General features: G+C 41.3%; 2 protein-coding genes across 4 annotated transcripts; one reads left to right on the forward strand and one right to left on the reverse strand.

Annotated features, from left to right (window-relative positions):
• Nucleotides 1-4,463: 4,463 nt before the first annotated feature.
• LOC103697345 (noroxomaritidine/norcraugsodine reductase-like) lies at nt 4,464-10,616 on the reverse strand. 3 transcript variants are annotated; one of them, XM_008779190.4, is made up of 5 exons: nt 10,416-10,603; nt 6,654-6,861; nt 5,924-6,140; nt 5,724-5,830; nt 4,464-5,080 (listed from the first exon to the last, which is right to left on the reverse strand). In XM_008779190.4, exons 1-5 carry the CDS (start codon nt 10,526-10,528, stop codon nt 4,904-4,906), a joined length of 822 nt encoding a protein of 273 aa, XP_008777412.1. In that variant the 5' UTR covers nt 10,529-10,603; the 3' UTR covers nt 4,464-4,903. The 3 variants fall into 3 exon arrangements, 2 of the variants coding, with proteins under 2 accessions (XP_008777412.1, XP_038988418.1); XR_005514401.1 differs by lacking the exons at nt 4,464-5,080; nt 5,724-5,830 and adding an exon at nt 6,451-6,520 and having other exon boundaries at nt 6,051-6,140; nt 10,416-10,616; XM_039132490.1 differs by lacking the exons at nt 4,464-5,080; nt 5,724-5,830 and having other exon boundaries at nt 6,135-6,520; nt 10,416-10,616.
• A 1,284-nt stretch (nt 10,617-11,900) lies between these two features.
• Nucleotides 11,901-15,725, forward strand: LOC103697337 (noroxomaritidine/norcraugsodine reductase-like). The gene is made up of 5 exons (XM_039132488.1): nt 11,901-12,620; nt 13,663-13,870; nt 14,327-14,543; nt 14,637-14,743; nt 15,362-15,725. Exons 1-5 carry the CDS (start codon nt 12,451-12,453, stop codon nt 15,536-15,538), a joined length of 879 nt encoding a protein of 292 aa, XP_038988416.1. The 5' UTR covers nt 11,901-12,450; the 3' UTR covers nt 15,539-15,725.
• Nucleotides 15,726-15,988: the final 263 nt, after the last annotated feature.

The following is a 15,988-nucleotide window of genomic DNA, read 5'->3' on the forward strand; positions in this document are numbered from 1 at the left end:
TCCAAAAAGTTCAGAAGAAAGATCAAGTAAATCTAAGACCTTCAGCATGCTTTCTGACTTTTGGCGAACTGGATCTAGAGCTACTGTTCTAAGATGGATTGTAATCTGAACGATACCTAATTCCTAAATGGTCAAGTGTGTGGTCACTTGTATAGATAAGTCGATGTAGACTTCTGGGAAAGGCTCCAAAACCCAGCTCGGAGATTTAAAGCCTGAAGGTAGACTTGCCCCAGGTGACCGACCGGGTGGAATGCTTCACTTGTATTTACTTGGTCAAAGGCCTTGCGTTTTTCAGTGCCATAGTGTTGGTTGCGTCAAATCTAGAGGCCTTCCACAAGCTTCATACTGAATTCTTCTGATACGTAGGTCTAGATGCTATGGTACCAAACTCTGGAATCTGGATACGGTTTTTGGTCATTGCTCCATTAAAGCGCTCGAACTACTTTTTTCTTTTTAATGAAATGGGTAGGCCGGCTTCCTCCTATGGTCTCAAATTTTGTGGTGTAATGGAAGTCATCAATGCCTACATTAGGCCCTAAACCATTAAATGCCACCATGTTATATCGTTTGCTAGCTCTTGCAGTATTGCCTCATAAACAACTCAGCTCGTATCTAATCTTAGATTGGGTCAACTTCTTTGCCTTTGATAAACTGCCGCTGGCTGTCTCCTGGGTGATCAAAAGGAGGACATTTAGGGCTACCTTCCTTGTATGCCTGCAGGCATACATGATCCCTGGAAGCTATGAATCTATGTTTATGTTGCCCTCGTGAAGCCATGCAACTTATGATGGTGTCAATCTCAAGGATCGGTAAAGAAAAGTGATGGACATAATCATGTCGCTGTACATCATGGATCATTGGATATGGTGCTTTTAGAAGGCGGGTTCGGAATATCGCTACCGCGGATAGCTACTACATCATCCATCTTGGAGACAGCCCACTCTCATTCATTTCTGAAATATAAATGATGCACATAACACATCATGATGATGAAGAAGAGTCATTCGTCTCCGAGATGGATGATATGATAGCTATCCATAATAGTACACGACTCTACAATACAAAAGCCGCACTATAGAAGATTCTGTTTCTTAGGATGACAGATCAGACACTCAAACGGCACCTATGAGCATGCTGGTTAGACGACATTGTCAGCCAGAAACTTTCTTTCTCAAAAGAATTTTGGACTGGCTTTTGTTCTTTGGACCAGGCCCGATGCTTGGCCTCGTCAGGCTCCCCACAACCTTTCCTCACTTCTCCTTTGATTTTTTTACGGTTTGCTGTCTTGCTCTCTCGTTTCATTGATCAATGAAACGTGGGATGGACGGTGGGTGTTTAATGCGTGGGAGGGTTGGTTTAAAAAGAAAGAAAATACCAATTTCTATTGAGCACTTTGTAATATTCACTACCAAAATATGCTTGCAGGTCATCAAATAACTGGTGTTGTTGAATTTTCCTTTAGACATTTCTTAACATAGCATTCACTAAGAGATGAAACCATGGAATTTTATAACGAAACTCAGTTCAAGTTTCAATCAAATGTGGGCAAATCCATTCCCTTATAATTAACATTGCTTGAGCTGGCGCCTTGTATCCGACTCGGGCCTGTTTTAGTACACGACATGGGCCTCCTAGAAGCAGCCCATGGGCTCCCATCAACGCCTTCGAGGTCCCCTAGCTCAAGTCAAAGCCCGAATCTTTGATTCGAGTAGGTGGAAGGAAATCAAGCAGCTGATTGCGCGGCGGGCCACGCGCTTGGAGGTGATTTCCTACTTCGGCGAGGGGATTTGATTCAACCGGATTTTGCGCATTTTGGCTGCAAATGCATTCAACATCAGCTACGTTAGGCATGGATAATTGTCTGTAACTACACTGTTTTTCATTTACTCAAGCATGAAAGAACTCTAGATTCAGTTTCTCCCCTTCCAAGAGCCTCACTTGGGTATCAAAGTACATCAAGGAGACAATAAATACTTAAGAGGAAGTCAGAAGGGAACTAGATCCCAAGTTTGGTCCACTGCTATTCCAACACGACGTGCAAATCCATCCAATGCCTTTCCCATCATGAGCAAGCACAGATCATAAAGCAACTTGAAGCTATGCACCAACAATAATGCTTGGTCGGTTTAGAGCAAGGTTTCATGCAACACATAGGGTCGTTACAACAGATTGCACACTGATGGTGATGACCAATCTCGAATCTACTTTACCATACGTGTCACACCCCTGATCCGAGTTTGCGAATCGGGGGTCGTGACCATCGCCGCATACTCATAGAGAATCCTCCCCACAAGCACGCACGACATCTCAACATGATATCATAAACATGCAACGAAACAACCATAAATGATAATATACAAATTTTTATTTCAATAGCTAACTCAACATTTAAATGTCTAACAATTCTAATATTATTCTAAGATAACACATCAATTTAAATGAACTCTAATCTAAGATAATCTGTACCAAAATTCTGCTAATCACCCATATTGAAAACCTTGATGAGGCTAGTTCTCTAAATCTGTAAAAAAAAAAAAAAAAAGAGGGAATCACATCATGAGTTAGACTGCCCAGTAAGTAAGGATCATTTTAACTAAACAAAATCAGGCAATCAAATAAACAATAATTTGTAGAAAATAAGCATATATGCAGTACTAATATACGAATCAAATCTTTCTTAAAATATTAAATTTCAGTCATGGATTCAAATTCTATCAAATATTCAATTCATCTTATCAATCCTGAGCTATGACCACATCATCCTGTGGTAGGGTCATAACACCGACTAATCTTCTTGTGGTGAGCTGCGCGTCATCTTGTAATAAAGTCCTTCAAGATTGCTGGTCTGCTGGTGGTATGTCGCTAATCATTTTGGACACAATCTTCAAGACAAATCATGTGCCAACGTATTAGCCTCCATTGGCGGGGTCCTCAACATAGCCAGGACGAAATTCAAATAGTTTTAGATTTCATATTTCAGTTCTAAAATTATGTGGTGTCAAAATTAATCAATCATATCTCTAATAAAATCTTATACCATCATAATATTCTAAAATAATATTTTTTGTAATAAGATACTATCTATCAAATTCATGCATCATGAATAATACCGCTCAAAAGACATAAATATAATAATTTAATAATTTTCAATAAATTTAGAAAAAGTGAAATATTACTTACCTTGCGAACACAATCTAACTAACAGATCCAATTAATTTTAAAATTTTTTCTCAGGCGTACCCTAATATCCAAAAATTATTTTTTTCTTAAAATATCATCATAATTATATAAAAAACTTAAATTCTAACACTTAATAGGGCTGACCAAGCGGGAGTTCCCGACACCTCGGTTGGTTTGGTCAAAGTGAACTTCATTGAATTATGCTCGGACTCAGATAGATAGTTCAACAAAGATCAGGGCAATCAAATCTAATAGTGTTTGGCAAAGGCCAGGGTGGGGGCTGACACGCCGCCCGATAATCCGAGATCAAGACCCATCACCAGGGTCAATTCAAAATCACTATGAAAAGTCTCTACTGGGTCCAACTACCCTAAAAAGAGTAGGAAGAGAAAGTCCAATAAGAGAGAGAAAAGAGAAAGAGAGAGAGGAGAGAGAAGAGAGAAAGAAGAGAGAAACTCTCTCTTCTTCTCCAAAATAGAGGGAGTTCGTCTCTTTCTTTCCTCTTTGATCACATCCAAGGGGCAGCCGTGGTGGCCAACCCCGATGATGGCAAGAGGAGGCAAGGCAGGCTCGGCCAACCTCAGTATCCGACGGTGGCGAACTCGAAGGAACATGGTGCTGACGGCGAGGAAAAACAGACCGAAATAGGGTTCTCCTGTTTCGGGCAATTTTCTGACAATTCGCCATCCCAAGATAAGGTAAGTCTATGCTTCAACCTCAAGAGAGAGAGAGAGAAGAAGAAGAAGAAGAAGAAGAAGAGGAGTACATATCTCAATCCGGTGAGGGATTCTTGCAGCTCCTTCCGGCGACAAATTGAGGAAGAAGGCCGGAGAAGGAGCTCGGGATCGGTGGCTCAATCTCGGGTGAACTCGAAAAAGAAGGAAGAGAGACTTTAAATAGTTAATCCAGGCCTTATCCGGTCGGTTACAGGATCACAATAAACTCCCAATCTCATCGCGATGAGGAAGAAGACTCCTGTTGCCCTCACGTGCACCGCACATGCAACCCAAAGACCAACATGGCGAGTTCGGATCTTATACTCCCACTCTAAAACTATGGGCTTTGAGTAGCGGCAGACTAGGAGCAGCTTCTGTTGTGTCCCAACTCCCAAAGTAGTAGATAGAGCCATCCATGCAAGCTTGAGATTTGCCTAGCTGAACCGAACTTAGGCTCATTTATTTGGCTCAAAACCAAAATAAAAATACATACTTCACATCTACTATTACAATAATTTTAAATCTAATTTAAAATACTAAAAAAAATACTACTTGACTACCCATTAATTTGTCACATATGAATATAGTTTATATAGGTAAGAATGTACGTCAGCGATCAAATTGTATCTTATCATGAGAACAAGCTGGTTTGAAGTATATGGATGGGCCTTTAACAAAACAGGCTTGACTGGTGCAGTGGACCCAAAACGGAGAATCCACTGCTTCCATTCTTCCAAACACTAGAGCCCTGGCCGTCAATGCAGCGGGTCGCCCCCGGTTTATACCTGCCTTCGGAGGCCGAAGCCAAATAAAGCCAATATCACAACTCAAATATTAGCATTTTGGCCCAGGCCATCAATGCACTAATATATTTGGATCCATCAATGCATAACAACAACCAAACGTAGTCACTCTTAACTCTTATTATTCTCAAGGCTTTATTAATTGCCTTGGCTCTCCATGACTGAAGACCACCATAACTAAAGAAAGCTTTCTGATAACCTATCCTAAGCATCACTACTCACAGTCCGACCGCCATCAACACAAATAACCTGACCCGTGATATAGGAAGCGGCAGGTAGGCATAGGAACGCCACGAGAGATGCCACCTCCTCTGGTTCTGCGACACGCCTCATAGGTATGCGGGAGACCTGTCTTGCTGTGGCTTGCTTGTCTTCAAGTACCTGCACAAATGCGAAGGATGAGAAATTCCAGCAGAAATTTAGCCCAACGACTTACCACATGTGTTTGTCTTGGCGAAAGATGCAGCGCAAATGAAATGAGGTTTGATTGCAACAACGGTGGCCACCACAAATTTCCTCTCCATTTTTAGTTGCTAAAAAGAAAAAAAAGTGCAGCCCTGTAGGGCCACCTTGATGTCCTCCTGTGGGCATAGTCCATTTGTGGTTGGACTGATCCCAATAACTTCTTCTAAGATACATAAACCAAACTTACCAATCATTGTATGGTACCCACTGCAAAATTCTTAAAATAATCAATATATCTTAGTGTAATGCAATGCAAATGGCATAGACGAGACATGAACAAGGAACTTAATTTCTACTGTTGTTATAAAAATGCCTACACAAGTAGCCAGTGATTGTTGTACTTTCTTTTCGTTTCCTTGAGAACATGACGATCTTCTCCAATATATAGCATGGATTTGCTCGGCTTAGGGGTCTTCTAAACCCCCCATCCGATCCTCTCTGAATGGCTTGGTAGATATACAGAAAGTGCAATGCTATAATTAACTAGGTATGCTACACTAGGGTATCTTTTTCTTTTTTCGAAGAAGAGGTTCAGGCAACAATGAGAAAGGCCCCTTACAGACTTTACGAGTGGGGTCCGGATGAACCCTGGAGCAACACAGTTGACTCGGATATTGTCTTCTATCCACTCACAAGCCAGGTTCTTCGTGAGCTGATTCATTGCTCCTGAACAACATAGCAGATAAGAAAGCCATGAAGAGTTGGGGATCCACAGTTACTGATAAGAAAGTCAGAAGATAGGCCTTATCTTAAATTTACCTTTAGTTGCTGCATGAATGGAAAAATTTCGTATGGCTACAACCCCTGCAATTGAGGAGATGAACACGATGCTGCCTGCCCCCGATGCCTTCAGAAGAGGGTGAGCTAGTTGGCTCAGATGGAAAGCTGATTCCAAGTTGGTAGCCATGAGAAAGGAATACTCTTCAGCAGTGAAATCCACAACTGGCTTCCCAATGGCCGTCCCTGCATTGTTAACCTACGTGCGGGCACCACAACTTCGTTATATGGATGGAATGGATTCATACTTCAGTAAATTGCACTCAGGAGTCAGCTGTGGGAATGCTAAACAAGAGATCATCTCAATAAGGCAGCACCCGGCATGAACTTATTTACTACGGTATTTAGGTTGAAGTCGTACGTTCTAGGTTGCCATCCGACGGACGTCGGCTGGAAGAGCAGGTATCAAGGAATGGTAAAGGTGCAGTAGGTAGAAATTAATGAAAAGAAAATTTACGGGTACAGAAACAATAAACGCTAGAAGACTCCCTGTCAGAGCCGTGGCCTACCTACATGAAAGAGGAACAAGCTCATACAGGATGTGCAACAACCTGGATGGCCTCATAACCGCATCAAATGCTGCAACCGTTTGGTATGAAACAAGTTTGATGAGCATTAATGGTGTCATAAGAGATTTGTTGCAAGTTCTAGAGATTTACTTTTGTTGTTCTTTTTTTTTTTTTTTCACAGTTCCATCATTCATTGAACTTACAAGGATATTGAGCTTCCCCTGGAAAATGGAACGGACGTCCTCCATTAGTTTCTCTCTTTCGGCTCGAGAAGAGACATCGCAAACCGATCCGGTAACATGAATGTTCAGACTTTTCCATCGTTCCAGGCATTTATTGAGCTCTGCTTCAGTCCTGGAACATGTATGTACAGTTGCTCCAAATCCAGCTAATTCTTCAACTATGGCATGCCTGGAATGTCATCAGAAGATCACATTTACATCGGTTGCGGTGGCTAAACAATGTCAGGCAACTTGATGAACTCTGTAGGATCTTCTTTGACGAGCAATCATGGATGTGTAAACCACTATCGGGTGCACTGGTTATAAATGAACATAAATTCTATAGTGGTAATCCTAAGTTCCTAATATATTCGTCTCTCTAAACCACTTGCAAACTGGAGAAATCTCTTATCACTATGTGAGTTTTAAGAGACTAGGTTTATAAAATTAGAATTTCAAGTAGTTCAAATTTCAGAGAAGTGTAGAAATTATGATGTGAACTATAATTTCAAACAGGGGATTTCTGATATTGAAAAAAGAGAAACTTAAGTGTTTGGAAAAACAACTATAATCCTTTCATACGTTCACATTCTGTTTTGGTAGAAAAAGATATATATTCCATATAAGCTACAGACTATGCCTGACATTATTATTCTATATTTTTTTTCCAAACAAATAGTATCAAGAAGTAATACCCTGTTTATTGAATTTACCTATCAGACATCTACTTTGCCTAGATGGTATAGACCAGCAAGATTAGGAATTTTTGCTCTCCAATTTAGCACTAAATTTCCAGTTATTTATTTAATCTATTCTTTTTTTTTGTTAGTTTTTAAAAAAGGGATGAGGGAGGCAAGATACCGCCCATCATTATTGTTAAGATAAAAATTATGTACAAGAATATGTATAGAAAAGACACAGCAAGTTAAGGTACCCTGCAATTAACAAAAAGAAAAATAGCAAAGATTCAGAATTTTTGATTCAGAAACTTCTGCAACCTAGAAGAAAAAGACGGGATGATCTGAATGTGATCATTGAAAAGAGACAAGCTTCTTGATCTAGCTGAAAAGAAACGGCAGCAGCAAGAAAATAGCAAAGAGTTGTTTTGATGGTAGTCTGCCAGAGTGCGGCGATTATACAGGTGTTGCATTTGTGATCAGGGACCACTACTTTAAGCTGATAGCTATGGAGGGACGGCATACTTTTGAGGCATGTGTCCCTGGAGTAGAACTTAGAGCGGCGCGGGAGTAGATCTTCTATGCCAAGCGGGTGTTCGAGCACGGAGCATCATCCTAGAGGATGATTCAGTGGAGATCATTGAGCGAATTCTACAGATGGGGTCGAGAGAGGCAGACCATCCCCTTTTAATCGACATCCGGAAGCTATCGGGGGAGTGTGATGCCTTTTAGGTTGCACATGTCTATTGGGAGACGAACAGAGCTGCAGATTAGGTCGTCTCCTTTGCTGCTCACCAATCCAGTGAGATTTTCTGGACTCGCTATATATCTATTCCTCCCTAGGGTGTATCCTCTCTCTGGACTCTCATGGTAATGCTCATACGAGATTAGTGTGAGCCGCTAATATACCCAAAAACAAAAAGAAAGAGTTGTCTTATACATAGCGATGGACTATCTTTCAAGCCCCCTTCAATGGATGCTGGCAATTTATTTTATCTGTTCACTCTCATTTTTTTGTTTACTTTTTATTGATGAACAGAGCATCTATGCTCTGTGTCCTCATTTATCTCTGAGTTTTACCCACTCTAGCATTAAGCTTTCTTTCATACTATAAACTTTTTAAAAATCTAAAAATGCTTCTTCTAATGAGAAAGCAGCATGATAAATCATCAGGCAATGAACAAGAAAATTATAGAATCTACCCATTTATGTATCATTTGCAGCCTCTGTTTTTCTTAACTTCATGATCTACATATTTAAACTGAATTAAGGGTACTGATTGGACAAGTTGGTAACAAGCAGACAAACACATGTTAAAGTCATCGGCAAAGATCATACAGTTCAGAGATTTGGATGAAAACCGAAGGAAAACTACTTGGGTGGCTCTCCTTGTGAACGGTAAACCATTGGATCAAATGTTGCAAAGGTCTTCGATAAGGTGATCCCTTATCTCCTTTCCTATTTATCTTTGCTACTGATGTTTTGGCGAGGCTTCTTAAATAGGAAGGATCTATAGGGCTAGTTGAAGAAATTAGAGAAATTGATGTCTTTCACACCATTAAAAGCCTTCAATTTGTTGACGACACTCTGCTCTTATGTGCCGCGAAGTATTGTTGCAGTAAAAGCCATACTCCTATCCTTTGAAGGGGCTTTGGGGTTAAGAATAAATTTCTATAAAAGCTCCATTATCGGCCTTAATATGTATGGAGAGAAATTTGATGTGATGGCTGCTTTGATGAATTGCAAGAAAAGAACCATATATTTTACTTATTTAGGACTGCCACTATTTGACAAGAGACTTACAAGACAATGTTAGTTTGCACTGCTAGAGAAGATCAATAGGAGATTGGCTGCTTGGAAAGGGAGATTTCTCTCGTTGGGAGGTAGGCCTACCCTTATTAATAGCATGATGTCAGCTCTCCCTTCTTACTATATGTCGGTGTTTAGATTGCTAAAATAGGTTATTAACAAAATTGATCAGATGTGTTGTGCTTTCCTTTAGAAAGGAGTGGACAAAGTTAGTGGCTTCCATTGCTTGGTGAATTGGGATTTGGTTTGTAAGTCCAAGAAACAAGGAGGGCTGGGGATAAAAAATATTGAGCAAATGAACCTGGCATTTCTTGCAAAATGGGATTGGATATTTTTGCAGAGCAATGACTCCCCTTGGTGGAAACTCTCACAAAGAGATTGTTTTACAGTAAACTCTTTCTACAAATTTCTTAATAATGGTGGCCTTTGCTATCCTTTTTATAAGAGCCTGTAGAAGGCGGCTTTACCAAAAAAAGTAAAAAATTTTATATGGCTTGCGTTTAGAATTCAACTGCATACAAAAGAGATTCTTGCTAAGAAAGGATGACAAGTTAGTGATAAATGGGTGCGCTGTGGAAGAAGAGCCGAAATGATCTTCCATCTACTAATTATGTGCCCATTTGTTCGTAGTTTATGGACGATAATTAAAATGCAGCTAAACTTAAGAGGATGGCCTGCTAGTATTAGTGATCTGGAGACCAAATGGAGAAACGAAAAATTCCAACAACCAATGAGAAAAACTGTGGGTCAGTTGATTGCTGCTATCTATTGGAAAAACTGGAAGAAGCAAAATGGTCAGATATTCTTAAAAAAATCAAGTTCTATCTATTGTTTTGCAGAAAATCTTATCAACCTTCTTCAACTAGAAGCATTTGTGTTCACAGAAGCTGCTTGATGCTCATCTCAAACTTTGAAATAACCTCGCAACATTGGTGCCGCACGTTGAAAGACATTGATCTATCTTTTTAGAAAAAGACCGACTCATATTAGGATACAAAACTTGTATAGTTACATATTGAAGATACAGAGATTCTTCAAACCACTTATGAGATTGTTCAACTTGTTGAATAGTTTAACCGGTCTATTTATAAACCGCTATCTTTTATAAAAAAAATTTTATTGCTCTTCTGTGTTTTTATTTCTTACAAATCTTTTTTATAAATAGTTTCTGTAAACCTCCTTTCTCCAGTAAAGGCCGGGTGTTTTCATCAAAAAAAAAAAAATGTGGGATAGGAGGATAAGGCAGCAGATTCGTTACCCGATTCCTTTGGTGCCCCCAGTGACCAAAGCTGTGGTTCCATCGAGGGACCATTTCTTCACTCTGCTGCTGGCCCTGCTACTCTCTGCGGTGGCTGTCTTCTCTTTTTCCATCAGAAGAAACCCGTTCTTCCTCCGTTACTTTGAGCCCACGCAAGGCTTCATATTTAAAAGGAGCTAGCCGCATAACTCGGTGTGGCAGAGAGAGCCCAAAACACCATCCACAACACCATCAATTTATATCCGCGAATAATGTAAGGCTATTATTGATGGGACTCCAAATATCCAGTGAAGCTTTCTTTTTTATTTTCGATGAGCAAGTGTAGCTTTCGAACATGTACTGTATCGTTAAAAAAAATAAAAAACAAAAATATCCGACCAAAGCGGTCCATTCTGAACATAATTTTCCCCTCAAACAATAATATTAATTAGGAGTAACTAATGACCGGTCCATTTTTTAACCGAACTCTAACTTTCAATCCATGTTGATTGGTTGTTTAACAACCTGCCCAACTATATTTCGATATTCTATCATAAGATGAAAATACCCCCTATGAATCTGCTCTTCGATTCTTCGACGAAAATACCTCTTCCACGGTGAGGCCGAGAGATGCATCGTTGGGCACCTTGGCCGCCGGCTAGGCCCGGCGTCCTCCCGCGGCCACAACGGCTCGGCCTCCTTCCGGCGCCACCGGTCTCGCAGGAGGAGAACAAAGAAGAAAAAGGGAGAAGAAGGGAGGCCGGGCCGCGGCCGCCACCGACCACGACCCGGCCTCCTCCCGAGCCCCCTTCCACACTGGGAATACCCCCGCCCCTATGGTGGGAAGGTGCCGAAGAAGAGGAAGAAGAAGGAGGTGCCCTCCCGCGTCCCACCAACGGCCATAGCCCGGTCCCCTCCCGCGTTCGCTGCGACTCGACCCCTTTCCGGCGTCGTCGGCCTCGCGGGAGGAAAAGACTTCACCGCTAGATTAAGTGTTCAACATTGATTAATTGCATGCTAAGCTTACTTAAATATGTGCTATGCTATATTACCTGTGCACCAAGTTTACTAACCTAATTGTAATGGTGAGTTATCTGTATTCGAGACTATATGAACTGAGTTCCAAGCTTACTTAACTAATTGAAATGATGACAAATCCACTGCGCCTATCAATATCACAAAGATAAAATTATTTGCCACTCATTTATTTTTTTATTTATTATTTTATTTTATTAAAATATATTTATTTATATAATTATTTATTTATTTATTTATTCATTCATATATATATATATATATATATATATATATATATATATATATATATGCATTATTTATTTATCTTTCTTTTTCTTTTCTTTTCTTCTTTTACTTTGCTTTTCTTCTCTTTTTTTTTTTTTCTTTTCTTTTTTTCTTCTCTTCTTTCCTTCTTCTTTCTCCTTTCTTCTTTTTCCGCGAGGCCGGCTGCATCGGAAGGGGGTCGGGTCGTGACGGCCGCTAGAGAGAGCCCGAGAGGGGGTCGGGCAGTAGCCAGCAGCCCGGCTTTCCCTCCTTTCTTCTTCTCTCGCGAAGCCGGCGGCACCTGCGGCACCCGCGGTGGCCGCGAGAGAGGGCCCGAGCCCTGACCGGTGGCACCTACGAAAGCGGCCCGGCCTCCCTTCTTATTCTTTTCTTCTCATTTCCTCTTTCCTTCACCTGCGACTCAAGGGAGAGCTTTTTTTTCATTTGAGTGCTCGAAAGGGGGCCGGGTCGTGGCTGCCGGCAACCACGGCTGGCCAGCAGCGCCTGCAGCAGCCGCAGGGGCCATGGCCTTAAACTTAATAAAATGCTCTAAAGGACAATGAATTAAACTAAATGAAGTTGTTGGACCAAGAAATTTTTTGTTATACCAGTGTCGACTGTCGTCTTTCGGACGGTGGGGAATTAAACTACCCGTATTAATTATTGCCGGCACTGCCCCCGTCAAGGCGGCTACCAATGCAAAACATTTTCGGAATATAATAACAGAGCCATCTGCCACCTGCCTCACCGAGTTAAGCGGCTAGCTCCTTTTAATATGAAGCCTTGCGTGGACTCGAAGTCACGGAGGAGGAACGGGTTTCTTCTGATGGAAAGAGAGAAGACAGCCATGGGGGACGCAGAGAGTAGCAGGGCCAGCAACAGAGTGAAGAAATGGTCCCTCGATGGAACCACAGCTTTGGTCACTGGGGGCACCAAAGGAATCGGGTAAGGAATCTGCTGCCTTATCCTATCCCACATCGTCGGCCACCCAAGTAGTTTTCCTTCGGTTTTCGTCCAAATCTCCGAACTGTATGATCTTTGCCGATGACTTTATCATGTCCTTGTCTGCTTGTTACCAACTTGTCCAATCGGTGCCCTCCATTCAGTTTAAATCTGTAGATCATGAAGTTAAGAAAAACAGAGGTTGTAAATTATACATAAATGGGTAGATTCTATAATTTTCTTGTTCATTGCCTGATGATTTATCACGCTGCCTTTTTATTAGAAGAAGCATTTTTAGATTTTTAAAACGTTTATAGTATGATTGCTTTCTTAGTAAAAGAAAGCTTAATGCTAGAGTGGGTAAAACTCAGAGATACATGAGGACACAGAGCGTATATGTTCTGCTCGTCAATAAAAAATGAACAGAAAAATGAGAGTGAACAGATAAAATAAATTGCCAACATCCAATGAAGTGGGCTTGAAAGTCCATCGCTCTGTGTAAGACGGCTCCCTTCTATTCTCTTGCTGCTGCCATCTCTTTTCAGCCTGATCAAGAAGCTTGTCTCTTTGTCAATGATCACATTCAGATTATCCCCTTTTTTTAATATCAGAAATCCCTGCTTGAAATTATGGTTCACATCATAATTTCTACACTTTTCTGAAATTTGAACTACTTGAAATTCTAATGTTATAAACCTAGTCCCTTTATTTTCGATTTTTTTTTTTTTTTTTTTGTATAACGGCGATTCACACACAACGGGTGTGGGTGCAGCGATCAAAAAGTATAAGAGAATAAAGCCTAGTCCCTTTAAACTCCCATGGTGATAGAGATTTCTCCAGTTTGCAAGTGGTTTCGAGAGAAGAATATATTAGGAACTTAGGATTGCCGCTATAAAATTTATGCTCATTTATAACCGGTGCACCTGATAGTGGTTTACACCTCCTTGATTGCTTACCAAAGAAGATCCTAGAGAGTTCATCAAGTTTCCTGACATTGTTTAGCCACTGCAACCGATGTAAATGTGATCTTCTGATGACATTCCAGGCATGCCATAGTTGAAGAATTAGCTGGATTTGGAGCAACCGTGCATACGTGTTCCAGGACTGAAGCAGAGCTCAACAAATGCCTGGAACGATGGAAAAGTCTGAACATTCATGTTACCGGATCGGTTTGCGATGTCTCTTCTCGAGCCGAAAGAGAGAAACTAATGGAGGACGTCCGTTCCATTTTCCAGGGGAAGCTCAATATCCTTGTAAGTTCAATGAATGATGGAACTGTGAAAAAAAAAAACAACAACAAAAGTAAATCTCTAAAACTTGCAACAAATCTCTTATGACACCATTAATGCTCGTCAAACTTGTTTCATACTAAACGGTTGCAGCATTTGATGTAGTCATGAGGCCACGGTTCTGACAAGGAGTCTTCTAGCGTTTATTGTTTCTGCACCCGTAAATTTTCTTTTCATTAATTTGTACCTACTGCACCTTTACCATTCCTTGATACCTGCTCTTCCAGCCTACGTCCGTTCGGATGGCAACCTAGAACGTACGACTTCAACCTAAATACTGCAGTAAATAAGTTCATGCCGGGTGCTGCCTTATTGAGATGATCTCTTGTTTAGCATTCCCATGGCTGACTCTCTGAGTACAATTTACTGAAGTATGAATCCATTCCATCCATATAACGAAGTTGTGGTGCCCGCACGCAGGTTAACAATGCAGGGACGGGCATTGGGAAGCCAGCCCTGGATTTCACTGCTGAAGAGTATTCCTTTCTTATGGCTACCAACTTGGAATCAGCTTTCCATCTGAGCCAACTAGCTCACCCTCTTCTGAAGGCATCAGGGGCAGGCAGCATCGTGTTCATCTCCTCAATTGCAGGGGTTGTAGCCATAGGAAACTTATCCATTTATGCAGCAACTAAAGGTAAATCTAAGATAAGGCCCATCTTATGACTTTCTTATCAGTAACTGTGGATCCCCCACTCTTCATGGCTTTCTTATCTGCTATGTTGTTCAGGAGCAATAAATCAGCTCACGAAGAACCTGGCTTGTGAGTGGATAGAAGACAATATCCGAGTCAACTGTGTCGTTCCAGGGTTCATCCGGACCCCACTCGTAAAGTCTGTAAGGGGCCTTTCTCATTGTTGCCTGAACCTTTTCTCCGAAAAAAGAAAAAGATATCCTAGTGTAGCATACCTAGTTAATTATAGCATTGCATTTTCTGTATATCTACCAAGCCATCCAGAGAGGATCGGATGGGGGGTTTAGAAGACCCCTAAGCCGAGCAAATCCATGCTATATATTGGAAAAGATCGTCATGTTTATCAAGGAAACGAAAAGAAAGTATAACTATCACTGGCTACTTGTGTAGGCATTTTTATAACAACAGTAGAAATTAAGTTCCTTGTCTATGTCTTGTCTATGTCATTTGCATTGCATTGCATTAAGATATATTGATCATTTTAAGAATTTTGCGGTGGGTACCATACAATGATTCGTAAGTTTGGTTTATGTATCCTAGAAGAAGAATTTTGCAGTGGGTACCATACATCAAGGTGGCCCTACAGGGCTGCACTTTTTTTTTCTTTTTGCCAACTAAAAATGGATAGGAAATTAGTGGTGGCCACAGTTGTTGCAATCAAACCTCGTCATTTGCGCTGCATCTTTCGCCAAGGCAAATACATGGGGTAAGTCGTTGGGCTAAATTTCTGCTGGAATCTCTCATCCTTCGCATTTGTGCAGGTACTTGAAGACAAGGAAGCCACAGCAAGAGAGCTCTCCCGCATACCTATGAGGCGTGTGGGAGAACCAGAGGAGGTGGCATCTCTCGTGTCGTTCCCATGCCTACCTGCCGCTTCCTATATCACGGGTCAGGTTACTTGTGTTGATGGCGGTCGGACTGTGTGTGGTGATGCTTAGGATAGGTTATCAGAAAGCTTTCTCTAGTTATGGTGGTTTTCAGTCATGGAGAGCCAAGGCAATTACTAGAGCCTTGGGAATAATAAGAGTTAGGAGTGACTACGTTTGCTTGTTGTTATGGATTGATGGATTCAAATAAATTAGAGCATTGATGACCCGGGCCAAAATGCTCATATTTGAGTTGTGATATTGGCTTTATTTGGCTCCGGCCTTCGAAGGCAGGTAAGTCCCCACTGTTTTTGCAGCGTGCAAACTGCAGAGTCCACTTGGACGATTGGACCTGACCACGGTTCGGTTCTAACCGGGGAACCGGACCGGAACCGAACCGGGAAGAACAGGACCGGAACTGGAACCGTGTCTCACAATTCTTAATCGAACCGGAACTTTGAGAAATACGGTTCGGTTAAGGTTCCAGGTTTGATGGAACCGAACCGGAACCGAAGCCTAATT

The sequence above is a fragment of the Phoenix dactylifera genome, chromosome 12, assembly GCF_009389715.1.
Source record: "Phoenix dactylifera cultivar Barhee BC4 chromosome 12, palm_55x_up_171113_PBpolish2nd_filt_p, whole genome shotgun sequence".
Taxonomy (NCBI): Eukaryota; Viridiplantae; Streptophyta; class Magnoliopsida; order Arecales; family Arecaceae; genus Phoenix; species Phoenix dactylifera.

Coding starts and splice junctions, on each gene's coding strand:
- LOC103697345 (XM_008779190.4), bottom strand. CDS start 10,528: ATGGAAAAAGAGAAGACAGCCACCGCAGAGAGTAGCAGGGCCAGCAGC. Junction 6,141..6,653: donor AGGGGAAGCTCAATATCCTT/GTAAGTTCAATG, acceptor GCCCGCACGTAG/GTTAACAATGCAGGGACGGC. Junction 5,081..5,723: donor GGACCCCACTCGTAAAGTCT/GTAAGGGGCCTT, acceptor GCATTTGTGCAG/GTACTTGAAGACAAGCAAGC.
- LOC103697337 (XM_039132488.1), top strand. CDS start 12,451: ATGAAGCCTTGCGTGGACTCGAAGTCACGGAGGAGGAACGGGTTTCTT. Junction 13,871..14,326: donor AGGGGAAGCTCAATATCCTT/GTAAGTTCAATG, acceptor GCCCGCACGCAG/GTTAACAATGCAGGGACGGG. Junction 14,744..15,361: donor GGACCCCACTCGTAAAGTCT/GTAAGGGGCCTT, acceptor GCATTTGTGCAG/GTACTTGAAGACAAGGAAGC.